This window comes from Balaenoptera borealis, assembly GCF_965194805.1.
Source record: "Balaenoptera borealis genome assembly, chromosome: 5".
In the NCBI taxonomy this organism is placed as follows: Eukaryota; Metazoa; Chordata; class Mammalia; order Artiodactyla; family Balaenopteridae; genus Balaenoptera; species Balaenoptera borealis.
Window position 1 is genome coordinate 27,792,242 of NC_138862.1, and position 18,003 is coordinate 27,810,244.

The following is an 18,003-nucleotide window of genomic DNA, read 5'->3' on the forward strand; positions in this document are numbered from 1 at the left end:
GGGACTATGCTTCCCTCATTTCAATCTCAGTAACCCATACAGTCCTTGGCACTGAATAAACACTCCTAAATGTTATGAATTACTTAATGAGAAAATTACTGAGTGGAACATTTAATGTTAAGTAAAGCAGAAATCTTGAATTACATAGAAAATATAGATGTTTACAGGTTAATTTAAAATAGCCAATTTAAGCTTATGGAATTGTTCCCATTGAATTTGAGGTTCTTTCTTTGTTGCAAAAGAATTTGGAGATGAAGTGATAGGTAAAAAGTGGATTTATTTAGAGAGAACACAGACTACACAGACAGGGCATGGGCCATCTAGGAAGGCGAGAGGCCTTGAGAGAAATACACGCCACAGATAGAGCGTGGGCCATTTGAGAAGGTGAGAGAGAGCCTCGAACTACGGCATAGTTAGTTTTTATGGGCTGATAATTTCATAGGCTAATAAGTGGGAGGATTATTCCAATTATTTTGGGGAAGGGGCGAGGATGTCCAGGAATTAGGCCACTGCACACTTTTTGACCTTTTATGGTTGTCCTCAGAACTGTCATGGTGATGGTGGGTGTGTCATTTAGCATGCTAATGTATTACAATGAGCGTATAATGAGGCTCAAGGTCCACTGGAATTTTTCGCCATTTTGGACCCAGTTGGCTCTAACCAGTCTTTGTCAAGTACTATGGCTATATCATTCTTTTAAAGGTTGTGCCCTGCCCCCTTCCCTCCTGTTTCATTCCCCCCTCAGAGATTTTACTCCTGTATTTTTATGGGAAGCAGAGAGGCGAAGGTCCGTCTTCTGTAACTGCTTCAAGGCTGAATAGGGGGATCGACACTGCCTGTCGGGGAGTAAAAACTCTGGATGCCTGATCTAGAGGCCCCAGAGGCAGGACAGCTCCTTGTTTTAATTTGGTATGGGCTAGAATCCTCGCATAGCCATCATCTTGATGTGGGACTGTTATAACTGCTACCATAGCCTTCCTATGAATCTTCTTGATGATGAAGCACTTTTTGTAACAGCATCAGAGTACAAAAATATCTATAAATGACAAAAGACTTAAAAGGCATGGTTAAACATCTGATTACAGTGTAATTGATAAAGAAACTCGGTTACTGTTGTGACATACAACATTTTAAGATAATAACTAGAATTATGACTGATAATACTTTATCATGACATGTCAGAATCTTAGGAACTCCATATAATTTCTAGAATATCTGTATTAGTAACATTTGCCATACAATATAACCTAAGAAGATTTATTACTCATTTGACAGTACTTCACATGTAATTTAATTTGACTTAGGAAGTTTTGTCAAAAGAATATCGAAAGGGTTTAAAACAGTCAGATAGAATCATAGGTCACTGTGAAAAAATAGTTATTTACTTCGCCAAAGTGACAATAAAAGATTTCAAAGACAAATGGAGAACAGATCACTTAAAAGGTAGAGAGTTTAAAACCTGTTACCAAAGGCAGTTTAACATTTTAAGAAGCTTGTCCTTTTAACAGAGAGAAAGGCCAAATTCAGGTTTTGCACCAGCTTACTTTTAAAATTCATTTACTCAATTAAATTCATTTTAAACTTAGTCAGTACTGACCATGCACAAAACTTTTTTTTCTCACAGTTCCTTTCCACGACCTTTCATCACTTTCTGTATCCATCACTTTATTTTTCCATCCAGAAACAGCCAACTTCCTTTTCCCTTAATATTATAAAATGCAATTCCATTCCTCATACTTTCTTTACTGAAAACACACATCCTACTTTCCTTAAGCAACCCTGCACTGTCATTGATATCAGCACTCTGTAGATTGGTAAACATAAATCCAAATAATAATTTTTTAAAAAATGTGCTTTCTTATAGAAAATATCTCAGTGTGACACCAAACATATTTATTAATAGTCCTAAACCTTTTGTTTCTCTGTAAAAGGAAGCCAATGTTCAGCAATTAATGTTTCAGTATCTTATTTTATTTGGAAATGACGTAGTTATTTAATAAACTTTCATCATTTAACTTAATTTAGCACAACTCTAGAATTTCAAGTTACCAGAATCTGGAGAGACTAATTTAGATAGACATTTTTAAAACATAATTATTTTTTAAAAGTTTACGCAAAGCTTTTCTCATTTGCATTTTTTTCCTTAAAAGTTTTTTTCACATCAAGTTACTTTTCTCGTTGACAAATTTGTAATGGATAGAATGAGGTCTTATTTGACCTCTAGTAAACCTAGCTGCAATAGATGTATTATACTTAACATTGATGACTCTAAAGACATGTCTATGTTAATCAGACCAACAAGCTTAAGCCACCTTCAATACCAGATATTAGTTTAGTATTGAATATTTCCCAGATGACATGAACCTGAAATTCATTCTGGCCAGATTTATATTCCTGAGTATTTATATAAGCACTTAATTTCCTTTAAGCCAATTCAATACAGCTCTTTTACGAATTAATTTTGGCAATATCATACATCTACAGCACACATAGATATATACAAACACACAGACACAGAAACCTCAAAGTTCCCATTTCAAAATTTTAGCCCTGAGTCAGTGTAAAACCCATCAGTTATAAGGGGTTGGATTCAAACTGGGCTCCTGGCAAATGGAACAAATCAAGGTCACCTATCTAGATGGCTACTTTTTACTAATGTTTATAGAAAAGACACTTAGGATTTTTACTTTTATTCTTGACAAGTCAAGTTCTAAATTACTTTCCCCTCTTTGAAATTTGCATTTTAAAAGGATGGTGGCGATAAGGGTTCCTGTTCCCGGAGAAGACTAGGTAGGATTGGAATATTACAGGGAGATTGGCATGGCATCAAAAGCCCATATTAAATGAATTTTCAGATTAGGGGTTGGAGGCCTCATTGACCCTCTGGTTTATGGAGTATTAGCACCTGGAAGGGAAGTTATTAGTTTCCTTTAAGGTGATTTTTATAAGAGTGACAAACTTTGCCTTCCCTGGGATTCCCTGATCCCAGACCTGCGGATCTATAAGTTTTTCAATTTCTGGGGGAATATTTTGGGTTGGACTGTCCATGTCTTGTATAATACACAGTCCAGCCAAAAATGTGCCTTGGCTTTGGTTTTCAGGGAGGGTAAGAGCTGCCCCCAAGGCTGAGAGAAAATCCCTTCCCAATAATGGGCTGGGGCATTCAGGCATGACAAAAAACTTGTGAGTTATAAGAGTCTTTCTCCAGGTGCAAGTTAGAGGGGTGGTGAAATGTTTTAGTTTTGCCTTTCCTTCGACCCCAACAATAGAGCAGGTTTTAGGGGCAAGGGGCCCAGCGTGAGAAGTCAGGACAGGGTAAGTGGCTCCCGTGTCCACTAGAAATTGGACAAGGTTACCTGCCATGTCAGTGGTCACCCGCAGTTCCTCCCGTGTGATGACTGTCCTCTCGGGAGCCTTGGGTGGTCCCGGGTCCCGTCAATCAGCCACTGCCATGACTGACGTGGGGGAATTTCCTTGCTCCCTTCAGAGCTGGTGGCTTTCCCTCTTCCAGTGGCCCATCTTCTTGCCCAATGGGCATAGCGTTTTGGGTGCAGGCTGGGACCTGTTTCCTGAGCATTCTTTGCTCCAGTGTCCAGGACTCCCACAGCTGAAACTGGCTCCCTTTCCTGGTGGAGGTCTTCTGGGAGTACTTTTGGGGTGACCAGGAAGTGGGTTGGGTCTTCTCATGATAGCTGCCAAAAGCCTGGCTTGCTGTCGTTCCCTCATGAAGTCATGCTGTTCCTTCTTTTCCTCCTCAGCCTGGTCTTTATTGTTAAAAACACTGAAAGCTGTGTCAATAAGAAGGTTAGGAGGGGTTTGGGGCCCCATGGCAAGCTTTTGAAGCTTCCAACAGATGTCAGGGGGTGACTGGCTGATGAAGTGGGTTGTAAATACAATGTGTCCCTCGAAAGTATTTGGGTCTTCTGTCAGGGGTTCCTGTTCTTCCAGGGGTGCCACTAGAGAGGGCTTTTGTGTAGCCCAAATGGGTCTCAGCCGGCAAGATTCCCTAACATAGGACTTGCATAGCTCCGGGTTTTCTCTTAGGGCCATAAAAGCCTGTACATAAGGAACTTCTGTCCATTTCCCCCGCCTTTTGCAAAAGATGTCTAAGTGTAGGATGGCATTAGAGTTGAGGCTCCCATTTTCTGGCCAGGCCTCATCGGCCTTAAGTTTATATGTTACGAAAGAAAATGAGCTACTTCATTTTAAAGAATCTAGAGAAACTTGTCCCAGTGGCTCAAAATGCACCAGACGGATGAGTCCTTGGGGATGGAGGAGGTGTTTCCCATTGTTCCTTCAGGGAGAGAATCCTCCTGTATCAGAGAGCAGCACTGGCATTAGGAGGCCCCGTGGGGTCTCCCTAGGACAAGACTGCTTCCAGGCGCCCCTGTCCACCTAGTCGCGTCGACTTTATCCACGATGGGAGTCAGCTACTCCCCTGTGTGGCAGTCCTGTTGGCCCCAGCATCCTGGGGCCCATGTCCTATCCTGGCATCAATGGTACCCAGGATGAGTGACTTCCCTGAAGGTTGCTCTATAGATTCTATAGATTAATCCCTGTGTTCTGGGATATGTTCCCCTGGACATCCTCATGGTTCTAACACAAAATCCCAGCCTTTTTTTCTACAAAGGTGATAAGTTTCAGAAAACAGGCACTGGCAGTTAAGGGAGATGGTCTGTGAAAAAGAAGAAAACCTCTCATTTCCCTTCCCTTTTGTGGGTGGCACCCCTGAGTCCTCAGTGCCATGCTCCCCCTCCCCCCTTCCCAAACATGCTCTGGCCAGCTGGCAGTGGGGCTGGGTGCAGGGGCAGATATGGCTGCTGAAGTGGAGGCACCGTGACTGTAGTTAGGGGGATGGAGAGCCCTGCGACCCTGGAAGGACGTTCCCAATTACGTGACCCTGGAGAGGCAAGCACAGCAAATGTGGGTCATGGCCCAGGCAAGTATCCCTGGGGCGCAGCCACGTGTATGACCCATCCACCTTGAGTGGCCCGCTCCACTCTAACAGAGCAGGGTGGGGTGAGGGCAGACCCTGGAGGGGCCCAGCCCAACACCAGGAGGCAGGCGGTGAACAATGGTCCCACCACGAGTCCCAACCACATGGTGCAGGACCACCCCCTCCTAATATGAAGGGGGGTATACGCACAAACTGCCTCCCCAAGGGACTGCAGCAGCTGTAACCATGGCACAAAATCTAAGTGAGGCTGTATTTCATATTTTTACACAATTGGACCTGTTAACAGTTAATTAAATGGTGATAAGGCAAACCCAGAGGGCAAAGATCCTATGGTTCGGGTCCCTAGCTGCCTGTGAGGATGGCTGGAAACTTTCCCTGACATGCCCTGCGCATATGTAACAAACAGTAAGAAGTGGAAGAGCTAGTGGCATGGCTGGAAAATGCCTGGCAGATTTCTTTTTTCCCCATTTCCAGCAGAGTAAGGCACGAAAAAAGGAGAAAGTAAGAGTGAGGTAGGGATGCCAAGTTGAGATAAGGACAGGCATAGGTGGACCAATAATAAGCCTATGAGGGTAGCCGCGGAGAGGGGGCAGTGTTACGCTCGTCCTGCGCCCACATTTTTGTGGCAATAGGTCCGAAAACGAGACAGACTATAAGAAAGGGAGAGAGGGCGAGAGAGAGATGGAGACGGCTGGAAGTAAGGCCATGCCTCTCTAGAGAGAGAGTAACAGCGGGAAGGTGGCGCCTCTCAAGCCCAAGGGAGGAGAGAGGCTGAGGCTTACCGACTTCTCCTGGCTGCCTTCGCCAATATGTTCCTGGTGAATGTGAGGTTCTTTCTTCGTCACGACAAAAGAATTCGGAGGAAAAGTGATAGGTAGAAAGTGGATTTATTTAGAGAGGAACACACGCCACAGACAGAGTGTAGTCCATTTCCGAAGGTGAGAGAGAGCCTCGAAATATGGCATGGTTAGTTTTTATGGGCTGGTAATTTCATAGGCTAAGTGGGAGGATTATTCCAATTATTTTGGGGAAGGGGCAAGGATTTCCAGGAATTGGGCCACTGCCCACTTTTTGACCTTTTACGGTTGTCCTCAGAACTGTCATGGCGCTGGTGGGTGTGTCAATTAGCATGCTAATGTATTACAATAAGCGTATAATGAGGCTCAAGGTCCACTGGAAGTTGAATCTTCCGCCATTTTGGACCCAGTTGGTTCTAACCAGTCCTTGTCATATACTGTGGCTATATTATTCTTTCAAAGGTTGTGCCCTGCCCCCATCCCTCCTGTTTCAGAATAAATACAAATTCACATACAGGAAGAAACTATATTCTGGAGAGTAGACAACATTTTTGAGTCATTTCATACTCTCATTAAGAGACTTGAGACTAATATGATAAATGAATAATTTAACACTCAATTTTAAGTGATTTTCTTATTTGGGACATTTGTTCCTTTATCATGGTTTAAGTATATGTTTGTCATCTGGTTTATTCCTATGTTTGAAGTTTTTGTGGGTTGAATTGTGTTCACCACAAAGCTAAGTCCAGGTCATAACTCCAGGTACCTGTGAATGTTAACTTATTTTGAAATAGGGTCATTGCAGAAGTAATTAGTTAAGATCATCACACTGGAGTAAGGTGGGTCTTTAATCCAGTGTGACGAGTGGCCTTATAAGGAGAGGAGAAGAGACTTATGATAGACACATAGAGGGATGACAGCCATATAAAGAATCAAATTCACAAGGACAACACCATTGTGCAGTGCAGGTAGATTGGAGTGATGCCTCTACAAACTAAGAACCACCAAAGATTTCTGGCAACTACCAGAAGCTAACAGAAAAGCTTGCAACAGAGCATTCAGAGGGAGATGGCCTGTTAACACCTTGATTTAGAACTTCTAGCCTCCAGAACTGTGAGAGAATAAATTTCTGTTGTTTAAAGCCACCCAGATTGTGGTACTTTGTTATGACAGCGCTAGGAAATTAATACAAGTTTCTTAACTTGAATGCAATCTTTCCCACTTTATTTTCTAAAGAACCTGCTTTGGGTTCATGGAACTTTAACTTCTTAAATGTTTACAGTTAGTACAATTTTTCTGGTATCTAAAACAACGTAGTCATGGTAATAAAAACTGAATTTGATATCCTAACACTTTATATACATATATATGTGATATATATATATGTATTCTAATAATAACTTTTTGTTAAAATTTGAAGAGAGAGAAATTTATTGAAATGGAATGTAGGTCTCTCAGGAAAAAGGCATTGATGGCAAACAGACTTGCACTTTCATCTGGCCAGATCTCTCACCACAGTATTTCCCACAGCATGACACAGATTGCATTTCAAATTTATAACCTTCAGAAGAAGCCTGAAATGCTCAAAAGTGGGAACGAAAAGCCTGTTTCAGTTCTGATATATCTAGTCTACACTTCACAAGGCCCATGTGAAACATGACATATGAAATGCTAACGAGGATTTAGGGTTAAAATCTCAAGTCTGCTAAAAACATGATTAATGTTACATTAGCCTCTTGGAGCAAAGGTCTAAAATATAATACATTTTAGTTTATAAGCAAAACCAGTGGGACATAAAACTCAACAGACATGCAGGTATAAACTCATAACCTTCAGCTGTCCTCTCAGAGAAGGTGGTACCTCTAAATCTCACAAATAATATCACTGTGATTAAATGTAATGAGAGCAGATATCAAGAATGTGCACTGCCACTAGGGACCTTAGCCAAAGTGCAAAGTATGCTGTTTGTCTTGGGAAACTTCTCACCTCTTGGTAAACTCTCTTAATCAGCCCTCAGGCATCCAGGGCCCTCAAGCTGCCCTCTGGCTGCCCCAGGCTCTCCTCACCCACTGAATACCCGCATCCCCTCCTCCTGGAGTAGCAGCCTGTGCTTCAAAATCAAGCTTCCTGTCAGTTTCACTTTTCAATCAAAACCCCATTTTCCTCAGGCTGGCTGATTTTGGCAGGCTCTAAGCAAAATCCTAATCTGATAATCTGATTAAATTAATTCGAAGTAAGTTGTAAATGGCTAATAGCCTAAAGTTCCGAGAGAAGCTGAGTTCTTGACAGTCTAATTTGTGGAATATACAAAGGAGATGTATTAAACTGGAAACCTTCTGAGTGCCTTTTGTTTATACTCAAATTTCTTCCATTGCTTGCTCTCCTTCCTTCCTCTCTCCCTCCCTTCTTTCCTTTCTTCCTTCCTTCCTTCCCTCTCTCTCTCCCTCCTTCCTACATTTCCTTCCTTTCATTCTTTCTCCTTCCTCTCTCCTCTCTTCCCTCCCCATGCCCCAACTCCTTTCTCCCTCTCTCTCATTACTGGCTCAGTAATGTGACTCCCTTTTTGTATGGTTACTTATCCATAAATTGGCATCCAAATAGGAATTAAACCAAGGCAATCACTGTCTTTCCCAAGGCAAATTCAACTTCCTCATTCACCAATGCTGGCAATATCTATACTCTTAATATTCTCTTCTGCTGATGACTTTTTAAAAAATCTATAATTAGAAAAATACTTATTGAACTAAGATTTAAGTCTATATTTTCCATTTTAGTAATCTGTCACCTATTTAAGATGTGTATGGTGCATTTGGACAAATCACTATGAGCTACTTTTATTATCATTATCATTATTATTATTATTACTAAAATACTTAACCTGTCATAAACAGCTACTATTTATCAGAATGTCTTTACTTACTTATATTTGCAATAGGCCATCAATGCAAAGCACATCCATATATATCATAAATACTATTACTAATTATTCCTTTAAAATATTCATTAATAAGGAATACCATGGTTTATGTTTTTCTCTAAACTAATTTATATTTATTTCATGCTTTTCTGTTTCAGATGCTAGTCTAAGTACTTTGCATATAATAATTCATTTAATTTTCAAAACAATATTATGGATTGGATATTTTTATATACTTGCTTTTAACAGAAGCAGAAAACTAAGGCATGGGGTATTTAGGAACTTTCCCAGGATAACATAGTAGGTAAACTGTATTTAAAACCACTGTATGACTACCATCTACTCCTCCAGGAATATATATATATATATGCATGTTCCTTATACCAAAAAGGAAGTTATATATGAATATTGTTACTATTTTAAGCTCAGTCCCCAGTGGAAGGTAGGTATAGGACCAATAAGTGGGATTTAGACCATGTTGAAGGCTTGCCTTGCATGGAAAACAAATCAATTTCTGAGAGTATTTTAGCTTAACCTGAAAGAAGGCTGGTGAATGAGACACTGTAGCCAGGAGGAGCAATAAGAAGTAGTGTTACTTCGAGATCACTTCCTCTAAGGGGTGGTCCAGAGCCATGGTAGGGACATTCAAGTCAGGTTTTGGCAAATTTATGAATGACAGATTTGGTGGTGAAATGGTGAACTGACTAGATACAGATTGATGGGAAGTAATGTCTCAGGAATCCTAAACAGCAGGTCAAAGAATAAATGAGTCACCCTAATCATGGTGAAATAGGAAGAGAAAAATACAACATAGATTCATACCAGAATAAAGCTTTATATAATCTAAGAATATAGCACAAACCCAATCTTACTTCATTCATTTCTGTTGAAAAAACTGTTTGGGACTTTCCAATTAACACTACTAAATGGAATGTCACCAAATAGCAAGCCATGCAAAAGAAACATTTGAACAATTGTTCAATAAATATCATACCTGACTTTTAAATTATAAAAGTAATACTTTCTTTTAAAAGTTAAGTTTTAACCTTTTAAAAAGGTTAAAAATATCTAGTAATACAGAAGTACAAAAAGCATAAAATAAGATGGCTTTCTTTCTTTTATCATTCTGTTCCCCTGATATAACTACTAACCTGTGTGTGTTTTCAAGACATTTTCAGTGCATGAACAAATGTACGCTGACTTGTCTTGTTTTTGTAAAACAAATGGACTAAAATTATGGTTTGTATATATGTATATGTGCTATAACATGATTGATATAGGTTTTTTTTCTGTGAGAAAAGAGGTTTTACCATACATATTATGCTATAACTTGATTGATTTCACTTTTCCCCCCAAAATACATTATGGAAAACTTTCCAAGTCAGAACATGCATAGTCCTACCATGTTTTTTTAAAGTTACCTGTTTTTCCATAGTATGGTGTCTCATAAGTCATTTAAATATTCCATAATCTGTTGTCTCTTTCTCAAGTTAGGTTTTCACACATTAATATATATTACCTTAGGTACTTAGGGGCCTAAGTTCCAACTCATTACCACTTTTGTTTAATTTTCCTAGAAATTCAAGCTTATAGCTATGTCTAGTATGTTTAATCATGGGAATACTGTATATTTTTTTCTCTATTATCTGGAAGAAATAAGATATTGAGGACTTGGAAAAGATGCTATATCCAATTACTTCTCATACATTTCACGCTGTATATTTTGGGGGGTAAGAAAGTAGATCTGAAGCCAAATGGCTGAGTTTAAAATACCCTGTAGACCATAGTTAAGTATGTATAAGTTTAATAAACTCAAGTTTCCTGTTACTCTAGCCAATAGTTTATATTCAAGAAATATTAACTGACCATCTTGAAAGTAAATCCTGAATGCTGGGATAGGTGGTTAGGCAAAGCTTCCTCCAAGGATCCTAAGGAAAACTTGCTGAAGGAGTCAGTGTGATTGGGGTCATCCATGCAACAGCAGATATATTTTCATCCTCTTTTGCTTATCCCCTTTGGCACTAAAGAGACCCCTGTGTACAGAGAAATTTTGCAGCTGGGCAGAAGAGACAAGCCTCTGGCTGAGAAATAACACCATAACTCAGAGCAACTTTTGGCTTTCTACATTGATCTTATCAAATTTCAACTTTTTCTTCTGGAAACTTGATTCACTAGGAGAAGAAAAAACACTTCTGGTGCAATGACTAAAGCGAATAGGCTTCAGATATCTTCTAGGTGGGAAACACACTCACTATCAAATGGAGACATGGGCTGGCATGGGAAGCCTTCTCAGGCTCATCAGAAACCAGGATAATCTCTCCTCTCCCCCACCAAAAAAATTATCAAAATATCTGGACTATTCCTCTACAACTTGTATTTTTTTGAAAAAGATAAAATTAGTTATCAGTTGGTATAGACACAGGCTGAGAATCTGTTAATAGAGTTCAGTGAAAATAAAATAGGCTGCTGGAATACCAGAGAATTAATATCTTCATGAGTGTAAATGGAAGTGGGAGGCAATGTCCACGTTAGCAGGGATAGATATACGATGCAGGAAACAGAGAAAATACTTTTTAGAGTTTCCAGCTAAGATAAAGAAAAATTATGACCAGGTCAGAAATAGTTTTCCTACTTATAACTGTGAGCAAAATCAAACAAATGAAACAAACAAAAACAGAACAAAACCTTGGAGGCAATAATGATCAATATTCATATAACAGGGTCCAATACCGGAAGAATATCTAAAAATAATAGATGACTTTTAAAAATATACATTTAGTCATAGAATAACTAAAAGTCTATGTAAGGGTTTGTAAAGTGACTATAAAAGAAATATGAATGGAGTCGTATATTTTCTTATTTGCAAGAACATTCAAATTTGGTTCAGATTTTAGAGAATGACGAAAGGGAAAGTACCAACAAAACTCTTGAATAGTTTTTATTCCTTTAAAAACATTTATAATTAAAAAGTAGTCACGAGGGTGCAAATTTTACAGCCAACACCACCTGGAATATTAATAAAAATATATAGAGAAAAACTCCACACTTTCTTCGAATTTTTTATTTTAATCACATCTGTTCTAAATTAATAGAACTATGCTAGATAAAAACGTTTTGTGTCATCAATATCCTTTAAAAATCGATAAAACCCATTGGTCATCTCCATAGAAAAAAGAATATACTATACACAATACACTGCATATAATTTCAGAGGGATTACTGATAATCTTATATAAAGCTTACTCTTTGATCCCAATTTAAGAAGTTCTAGTCTAAAAGAATGGCCCTAACTAAATAAAGTAGGATCTACTAATGGTTTCTGAAATTTGACTAGCAGGAAAAATCTAGTTCATGCCACCATGTCACCATAAACTTGCAACATTTTCTTGGGCACTGGATGGTGTGTGGATGGACAGAGTACAATGCCAGCAGCATGTCTCTACTCGTGCTCTAAAAATGACTCTGGAACCCTCTTCCTTTATCTTTCCTTTGTTCTTTCAACCGCCTATAACAGGGGACCCCAACCCCCGGGCCACGGACTGCTACCGGTCCATGGCCTGTTAGGAACCAGGCCGCACAGCAGGAGGTGAGCAGCGGCGAGCAAGAGAGGCTTCATCTGTATTTACAGCCGCTCCCCATCGCTCGCATTACCGCCTGAGCTCCACCTCCTGTCAGATCAACGGCGGCATTAGATTCTCATAGGAACTCAAACGCTACTGTGAACTGCGCACGTGAGGGATCTAGGTTGCGTGCTCCTTATGAGAGTCTAATGCCTGATGATCTGAGGTGGAGCTGGGGCAGTGATGCTAGCGCTGGGGAGAGGCTGCAAATACAGATTATCATTTGCAGAGAGGTTTGACTGCACAGAAACCATAATAAATCAATTGCTTGCAGACTCATATCAAAACCCTGTCAGTGAGTGACAAGTGACAATTAAGCTGCACCTTATGGAGTAGACTGGACATAAGCAACACACTTCGGGTGTTACTGTCTCCCATCACCCCCAGATGGGACCATCTAGCTGCAGGAAAACAAGCCCAGGGCTCCCACTGATTCTGCATTATGATGAGTTATATAATTATTTCATTATATATTACAATGTAAAAATAATATAAATAAAGTGCACAATAAATGTAATGTGCTTGAATCATCCCCAAACCATCTCCCCCCAACCCCGGTCCCTGGAAAAATTGTCTTCCACGAAACTGGTCCCTGGTGCCAAAAAGGTTGGAGACTGCTGCTCTATAATTCATCCCCTGAGAAGCCCTAGAGAGGGTCTTCTGAATAGGATGAGAAGAGAAAAGAACTCTTATCCATTACAGAAAACACAACAAGAAAAGAGAACAAGCCAAAACACTAGAGATTCTTATAAACTCAGTAAAACTAACTTGCCTTTGTAAACTAATAAAAAAGCCCTTTAAGCATCAAGAAATATTTATTTAGCTGTTGCATATCACTGTTGAATAATTTGAATAACTTAAGTATAACCAAATTTTAAGAAATTGAAAAGTTAAGAGTCTCCCACCATGGTTGATAGCCAAGTGTCTGTTACACCAAGTTTATCAAAATAAGCTTATAAAAGTGGACAAAGTTTGATTCAACTGTGCTCATATTTCACAACTGTTTGCAATAGTGACTACCATGAGTATGTATTTATATGTATGCAACTTACAAATGATAGCTACACAATGGAGCATTAGATTAGATGAGGCTGAAATAGTCTATCTTCAAGTCACTTACCATATTCTGTATTTCATTTTCTTCTCTGTTCAAATCTTGACATCAAGAATTCTTTGTCTCAGAAGCAGCAACAAACTCCTGAAAAGTAGTTTATGTTATAAAGATTATACTTACGTATATCCATACAAATATTTACCCAAATAATGATCCGTTTTAAGAACTATTTTCAATATTTATTGAGGTCCAGAAACAATCAACAAATTAGTATACTGTCTCTAAGAACACTTGATTTTTTATTGAATGCTGTCAAGACATCAAAATGTGCAGATTTACCTTTGAAAAGCATTAAATTTGCATTTATTCTTTTGTCCCTAGCCTAACAGCTGGGTGGTGGTGGTGTTTTTTAAAGTACCTATTTGAGGTGCTAAGAGGTCCTAATTAGATAAATTAAACACAGCATTAAGTTTCAGAAGTGGTGTCAGAACCGATACTTTTTGATCTGTAGATCACTAAGGGAGCAACAGTAAATTGCAAGTAATGTGATTGTGTTTCCCACCTCAGCACACTGGGTTTGCTAAAAACAGTTTTACTTTAGTAACTGCCCAAGATATTTCTCTGAGTGACTGAGATGGAGTGTATTATTTTCTAGGGAGTCCCAGCTGCTTTCATTCTAATTATTCCTGTCCCTATCATGGATGAATGAATGAATGAATGAATGAATGAAAAAGAAATACCAATGGCCTCTGTGTTACAGTGTGACATTATCATACCTGGGAGGAGCATGCTGTTTGCATGGCTGGCTAAACAAAATAAAACAAATAACCATAATGACAACAACAAACCAGGAGTGATTCATTTCAAGTCAGTTCAACAAATCAGTATGTAAGTAAGGCACTGGGCTAGCTTACGAGGACCACTAACATCACTTGAAGTATTTATACTCCAGTGAAGAAAGTAATGCCGACATGTCTACAACTAATGATAAAACATGAAACAATAAAGTTAATTATAAACATGAGAATCAAATTATTTTTGACTTGATTATGGTAGGCATCACTGAAGTAGAATTTGAACCGTACCTAAAAGAAAAATAAGCATGTACAAACATGGAAAGAGAGGAGGAGAACCATCCAGATTAAGAATACTATGGGTTAGGAGGCAGAGGACAAAGTGTAACGGAAGAGCCTAATGAGTGGATTTAACCTCAGCCCAAGTCTAGGAATAGGTGTAGGAGACATAAGAAGTTCATGTTAAAGGAGGAATCAATAATTTTTGTTTGAGAGCTAATTGAGTTTGAAGTATCTATGGGAAATTCTGATCTAAAGCTCAGGATGGATATCCAGATTAGAGGTAAAGATTGAGTCACCTGCACAAAGGTGATAACTAAAGCTTTGGGAGCATTTGAGATAATCCAGAGTATATGCATAGTATGGTTAAACAATAAACCTATGGAACACCTATATGTAAACACAAGTAAGAAGATGAGAATAAGAAGAAACATTCTGGGAAGCAGCAGGAGAACCAAGAGAGAATGTATCTAAGATATCACGAGAAGGTAAGCATTTCATGAAAGAAGAGAGTAGCCAACATTGTTAAAGGATGCGCACAAGTAGCAGGTTTAACGTTTAGAAAGTCATCTGCACTCTTTAAAGGAACAGTTTCAGTGAAGTGGTGTGCAGGGAAACCAGACTTCCAATCAGTTAAATTGATCAATGCAGGAAATGGTCAAAATGAGTGCACAAGTTATTGTAAAAGCAGGGTGGGAAAGTTTTCCAGAGAGTAAGCAACATTAGAAAAGGAGGAGGTACATACATAAAAAAATCTTTAGCAATATCAATTTAAAATAGTACATTTCAAATGTGGCTTCTCTGTGATATTCATTGAAGAGGTGCATCAATCAAGCCTAAGATTTTCCAGCCTGGGCAATGAGTAGATCACTTCAACCAATTAAATCTCAGTATATTGAGTTGTCCAGTACTACCTACCTACTGATTACTAAGGAAGAAAACATATACTGTGTATGATTTTTTAAAAAAAAGCTTTCATATTTAAAAATATTTTTAATTAAAGATGCATATTCATGTCAACAGAGACTTACAGAGCTCAGGAACACAAACTCATTATAAATGTTTCAAAGGAATTATACAGGACAAAACACCTGCAAAGAAGAAAAATAAGACATTTGCTGTCTTTTTAAAAAAACTCTAAAATAGCCATTTTTACCACATGGAAAATAAGGCTATGATTCAACAAAACATTTGGAGAAACAAATGTTTTCCACCCAAACAATCCTCACAAATATTCCTAAGACTGTGAATACATTTCTCAAAGATATAATCACTGCTTACACATCAGACAACCTGAAATTGCCATCCTACTAAATAACTGGCACGCATGCTCTTTGTAAGTAACAAGATCATGATGTCATGATGCGCAAAGAAAGACTAAGGAGGTGCAAGATTGGAGGAGACCAAGGCGATTTGAAGGTTGGATCCTAAACCAAAAAAATGGACCTTAGTGAAACAACTAAAGAAACATGACTAGTTCTATCGAGCAGGTAATGGAATTGTTTCAGTGTTAACTTTCTGGTTTTAATAATTGTATCCTTGCTATGTAAGATGTTAACATTTGGGGAAGCTGGTTGAAAATTACAAGGGAATTTTTGTAGTATTTTTCAAACTCTTTTGTAAGTCTGAAATTATATAAAAGTAAAAAGTTAAAAAAGAACAATTTCTAACTATGAAAAGAAATGGGTGAAGAACAACATCCGGCGGGAATAAGAGACCAAAATTTGACTATGTAGTTGTATGTATCATATTGCTTTTCAATTTTTTAAAAAAATTTCAACCAGCTGTAAAGTGTCCAGAATTAAGTGACTATAATAAAATATACCAAAAACGCCTGGGTCCTAAAGAAAGAAATTCCTCGTTCACACATGGAGTAACCTGTACATTTCAGTAAAAGACTAATAAATAGAAACTCAGAATGCGATTTTCAATTGGAGTTTTCATGTGACTTTCCTAATGTAAAAAAGATGATCAAGGCCAATTTTGAAGTTGCCATTCACCCAATTTTGAGTATCTACTCTGTGCAAGACACTATCATAGGTAAAACATGGTCTCTGACTACTAAAAGTGCCTCATCAATTGGTGGACTATTACACATTTCTCAGTATTTCATAGAATGTGTTATAACAAAGAGGCAAGCAAAGTCCTGTTGAGACATAGGAAAAAAGGAATAATTTGGATAACCTCACAGAGGCTTGGACAAATAGTTGTCCATCAAGGAGAAGATGAGGGAAGGTAACAGGGAGGCAAGTTAGTTTGAAAGTAGCAGAGAATTCTGATGGGTAGTGATTGAGGCATAAAGGACAGAGGCATTTTGTAGAAGAGAAAAAGCCTAAGCAAAGTCATGGGATAGAAAATGACAGGATTGTTTTGATTCTCTAATTCAAGTGAGAGGGCAAGGAGCTCCAGAGTTGGAAGTTCACTGAGTGATAGGATGTGAACAAGTCAGTTAGGGCTTAAAGAGCCTTGGAGCTCCCAGAAAATTATGTGTTGTGTAAATACTAACCCATCTCACATTTAAGACCAGTTCCATTAAATGTTGCTCAATACACTTCTTTCCCTAAATTCAGCGTATTTTTATATAACCCGAAATATGAAATATGCATTTTAGCTGCCCACTCCAAAGCAGTACTGGCAAGTTCCAAAGATGCTGGATCTTAAAATATGTTGAGTGCATTGTTTTCTAAGTAGTCAATTACTATCCACTGCCCACTTCTAAAAGATCAATAATTCAGATTGCCCAACAGGTTCCTAGGCCAGTATTAAACTGTTCACTGAGTTTTACAAAACTGAAAACCTCTTTGTTAATTGGATATGGATTTCATTCTAGCAGCAACTGCTAAGGTATTTTAACGGTATTTGCTCTGTGAAACACTAGTCCCAGAATATGTTAATTAGTCTGATATGAAAACGTGTTCCCTCAGCCAATAAGTTTGATAAACATTGGATTAAGGAAGGTTAATCAGATTTTTTTTTGCTACAGGAGTTATCAGAACCTTGAAAATGCTAGTGAGAAATATGGCATTTAAGAGGAGGGAGTTAAGATGCATTGTTACACAAATCCCAATAGAAATCCAGTGATACAAGTGTTCTACATTTGAAAACTGCACCAGATGCATCTCTGCTTCACCTAATTTTAAGCCTATCACACATTTGATGGAATGGCTTAATGAAATGTCTATGAGGAAAGAGGAGCTTGTCCAAAACAGTTTGATTTCTGATCCCTGTAGTTACTGTAATGTCAACTTTTAAAATTAATATCATCTATTGGAAAATTTTCTTTCTTTGGGAAAATGTCTCTTCTTTTAAAATATAAATTAGTGGGGAGAAAAAAAATCATGAACAGATATGTCCTTTCTTGTCACCTTCTTTGGGGGAAAGCTATTTTGTTAATGGGAAATCTGAATTTTATTGCTCTTATAATATGGTTAAATCATTTGAAACGGTCACTTAAATGATGGTGTTGTGGTCACTTGAGTGATGATGTTGACACTAAAACGAAAGAAACACTGCAAGAGAAAGTCAGGAACACAAACCGCTAGATAAATTTCAAAGAAAATAAAATACAAGACGTCTAGTAGCAGT

General features: G+C 38.4%; 1 protein-coding gene across 11 annotated transcripts in view; it reads right to left on the reverse strand.

Moving 5' to 3' along the window:
- Nucleotides 1-18,003, reverse strand: part of LOC309628712 (uncharacterized protein) — a 454,132-nt gene that overhangs the window by 224,299 nt on the left and 211,830 nt on the right. For 7 of the 11 annotated variants that reach the window (XR_014244646.1, XR_014244647.1, XR_014244648.1 and 4 more), the window contains exon 5: nt 13,412-15,509. Coding sequence is in view for 4 of the 11 variants with exons in the window: in XM_082392010.1 (XP_082248136.1) it covers nt 13,454-13,489 (36 nt within the window). In the remaining 7 variants the exon portion in view is untranslated. Of the gene's footprint in view, nt 1-16; nt 4,901-9,731; nt 15,510-18,003 lie in introns of those variants that run through there. The other 4 variants (XM_082392007.1, XM_082392010.1, XM_082392009.1 and 1 more) reach the window with 3 other exon arrangements.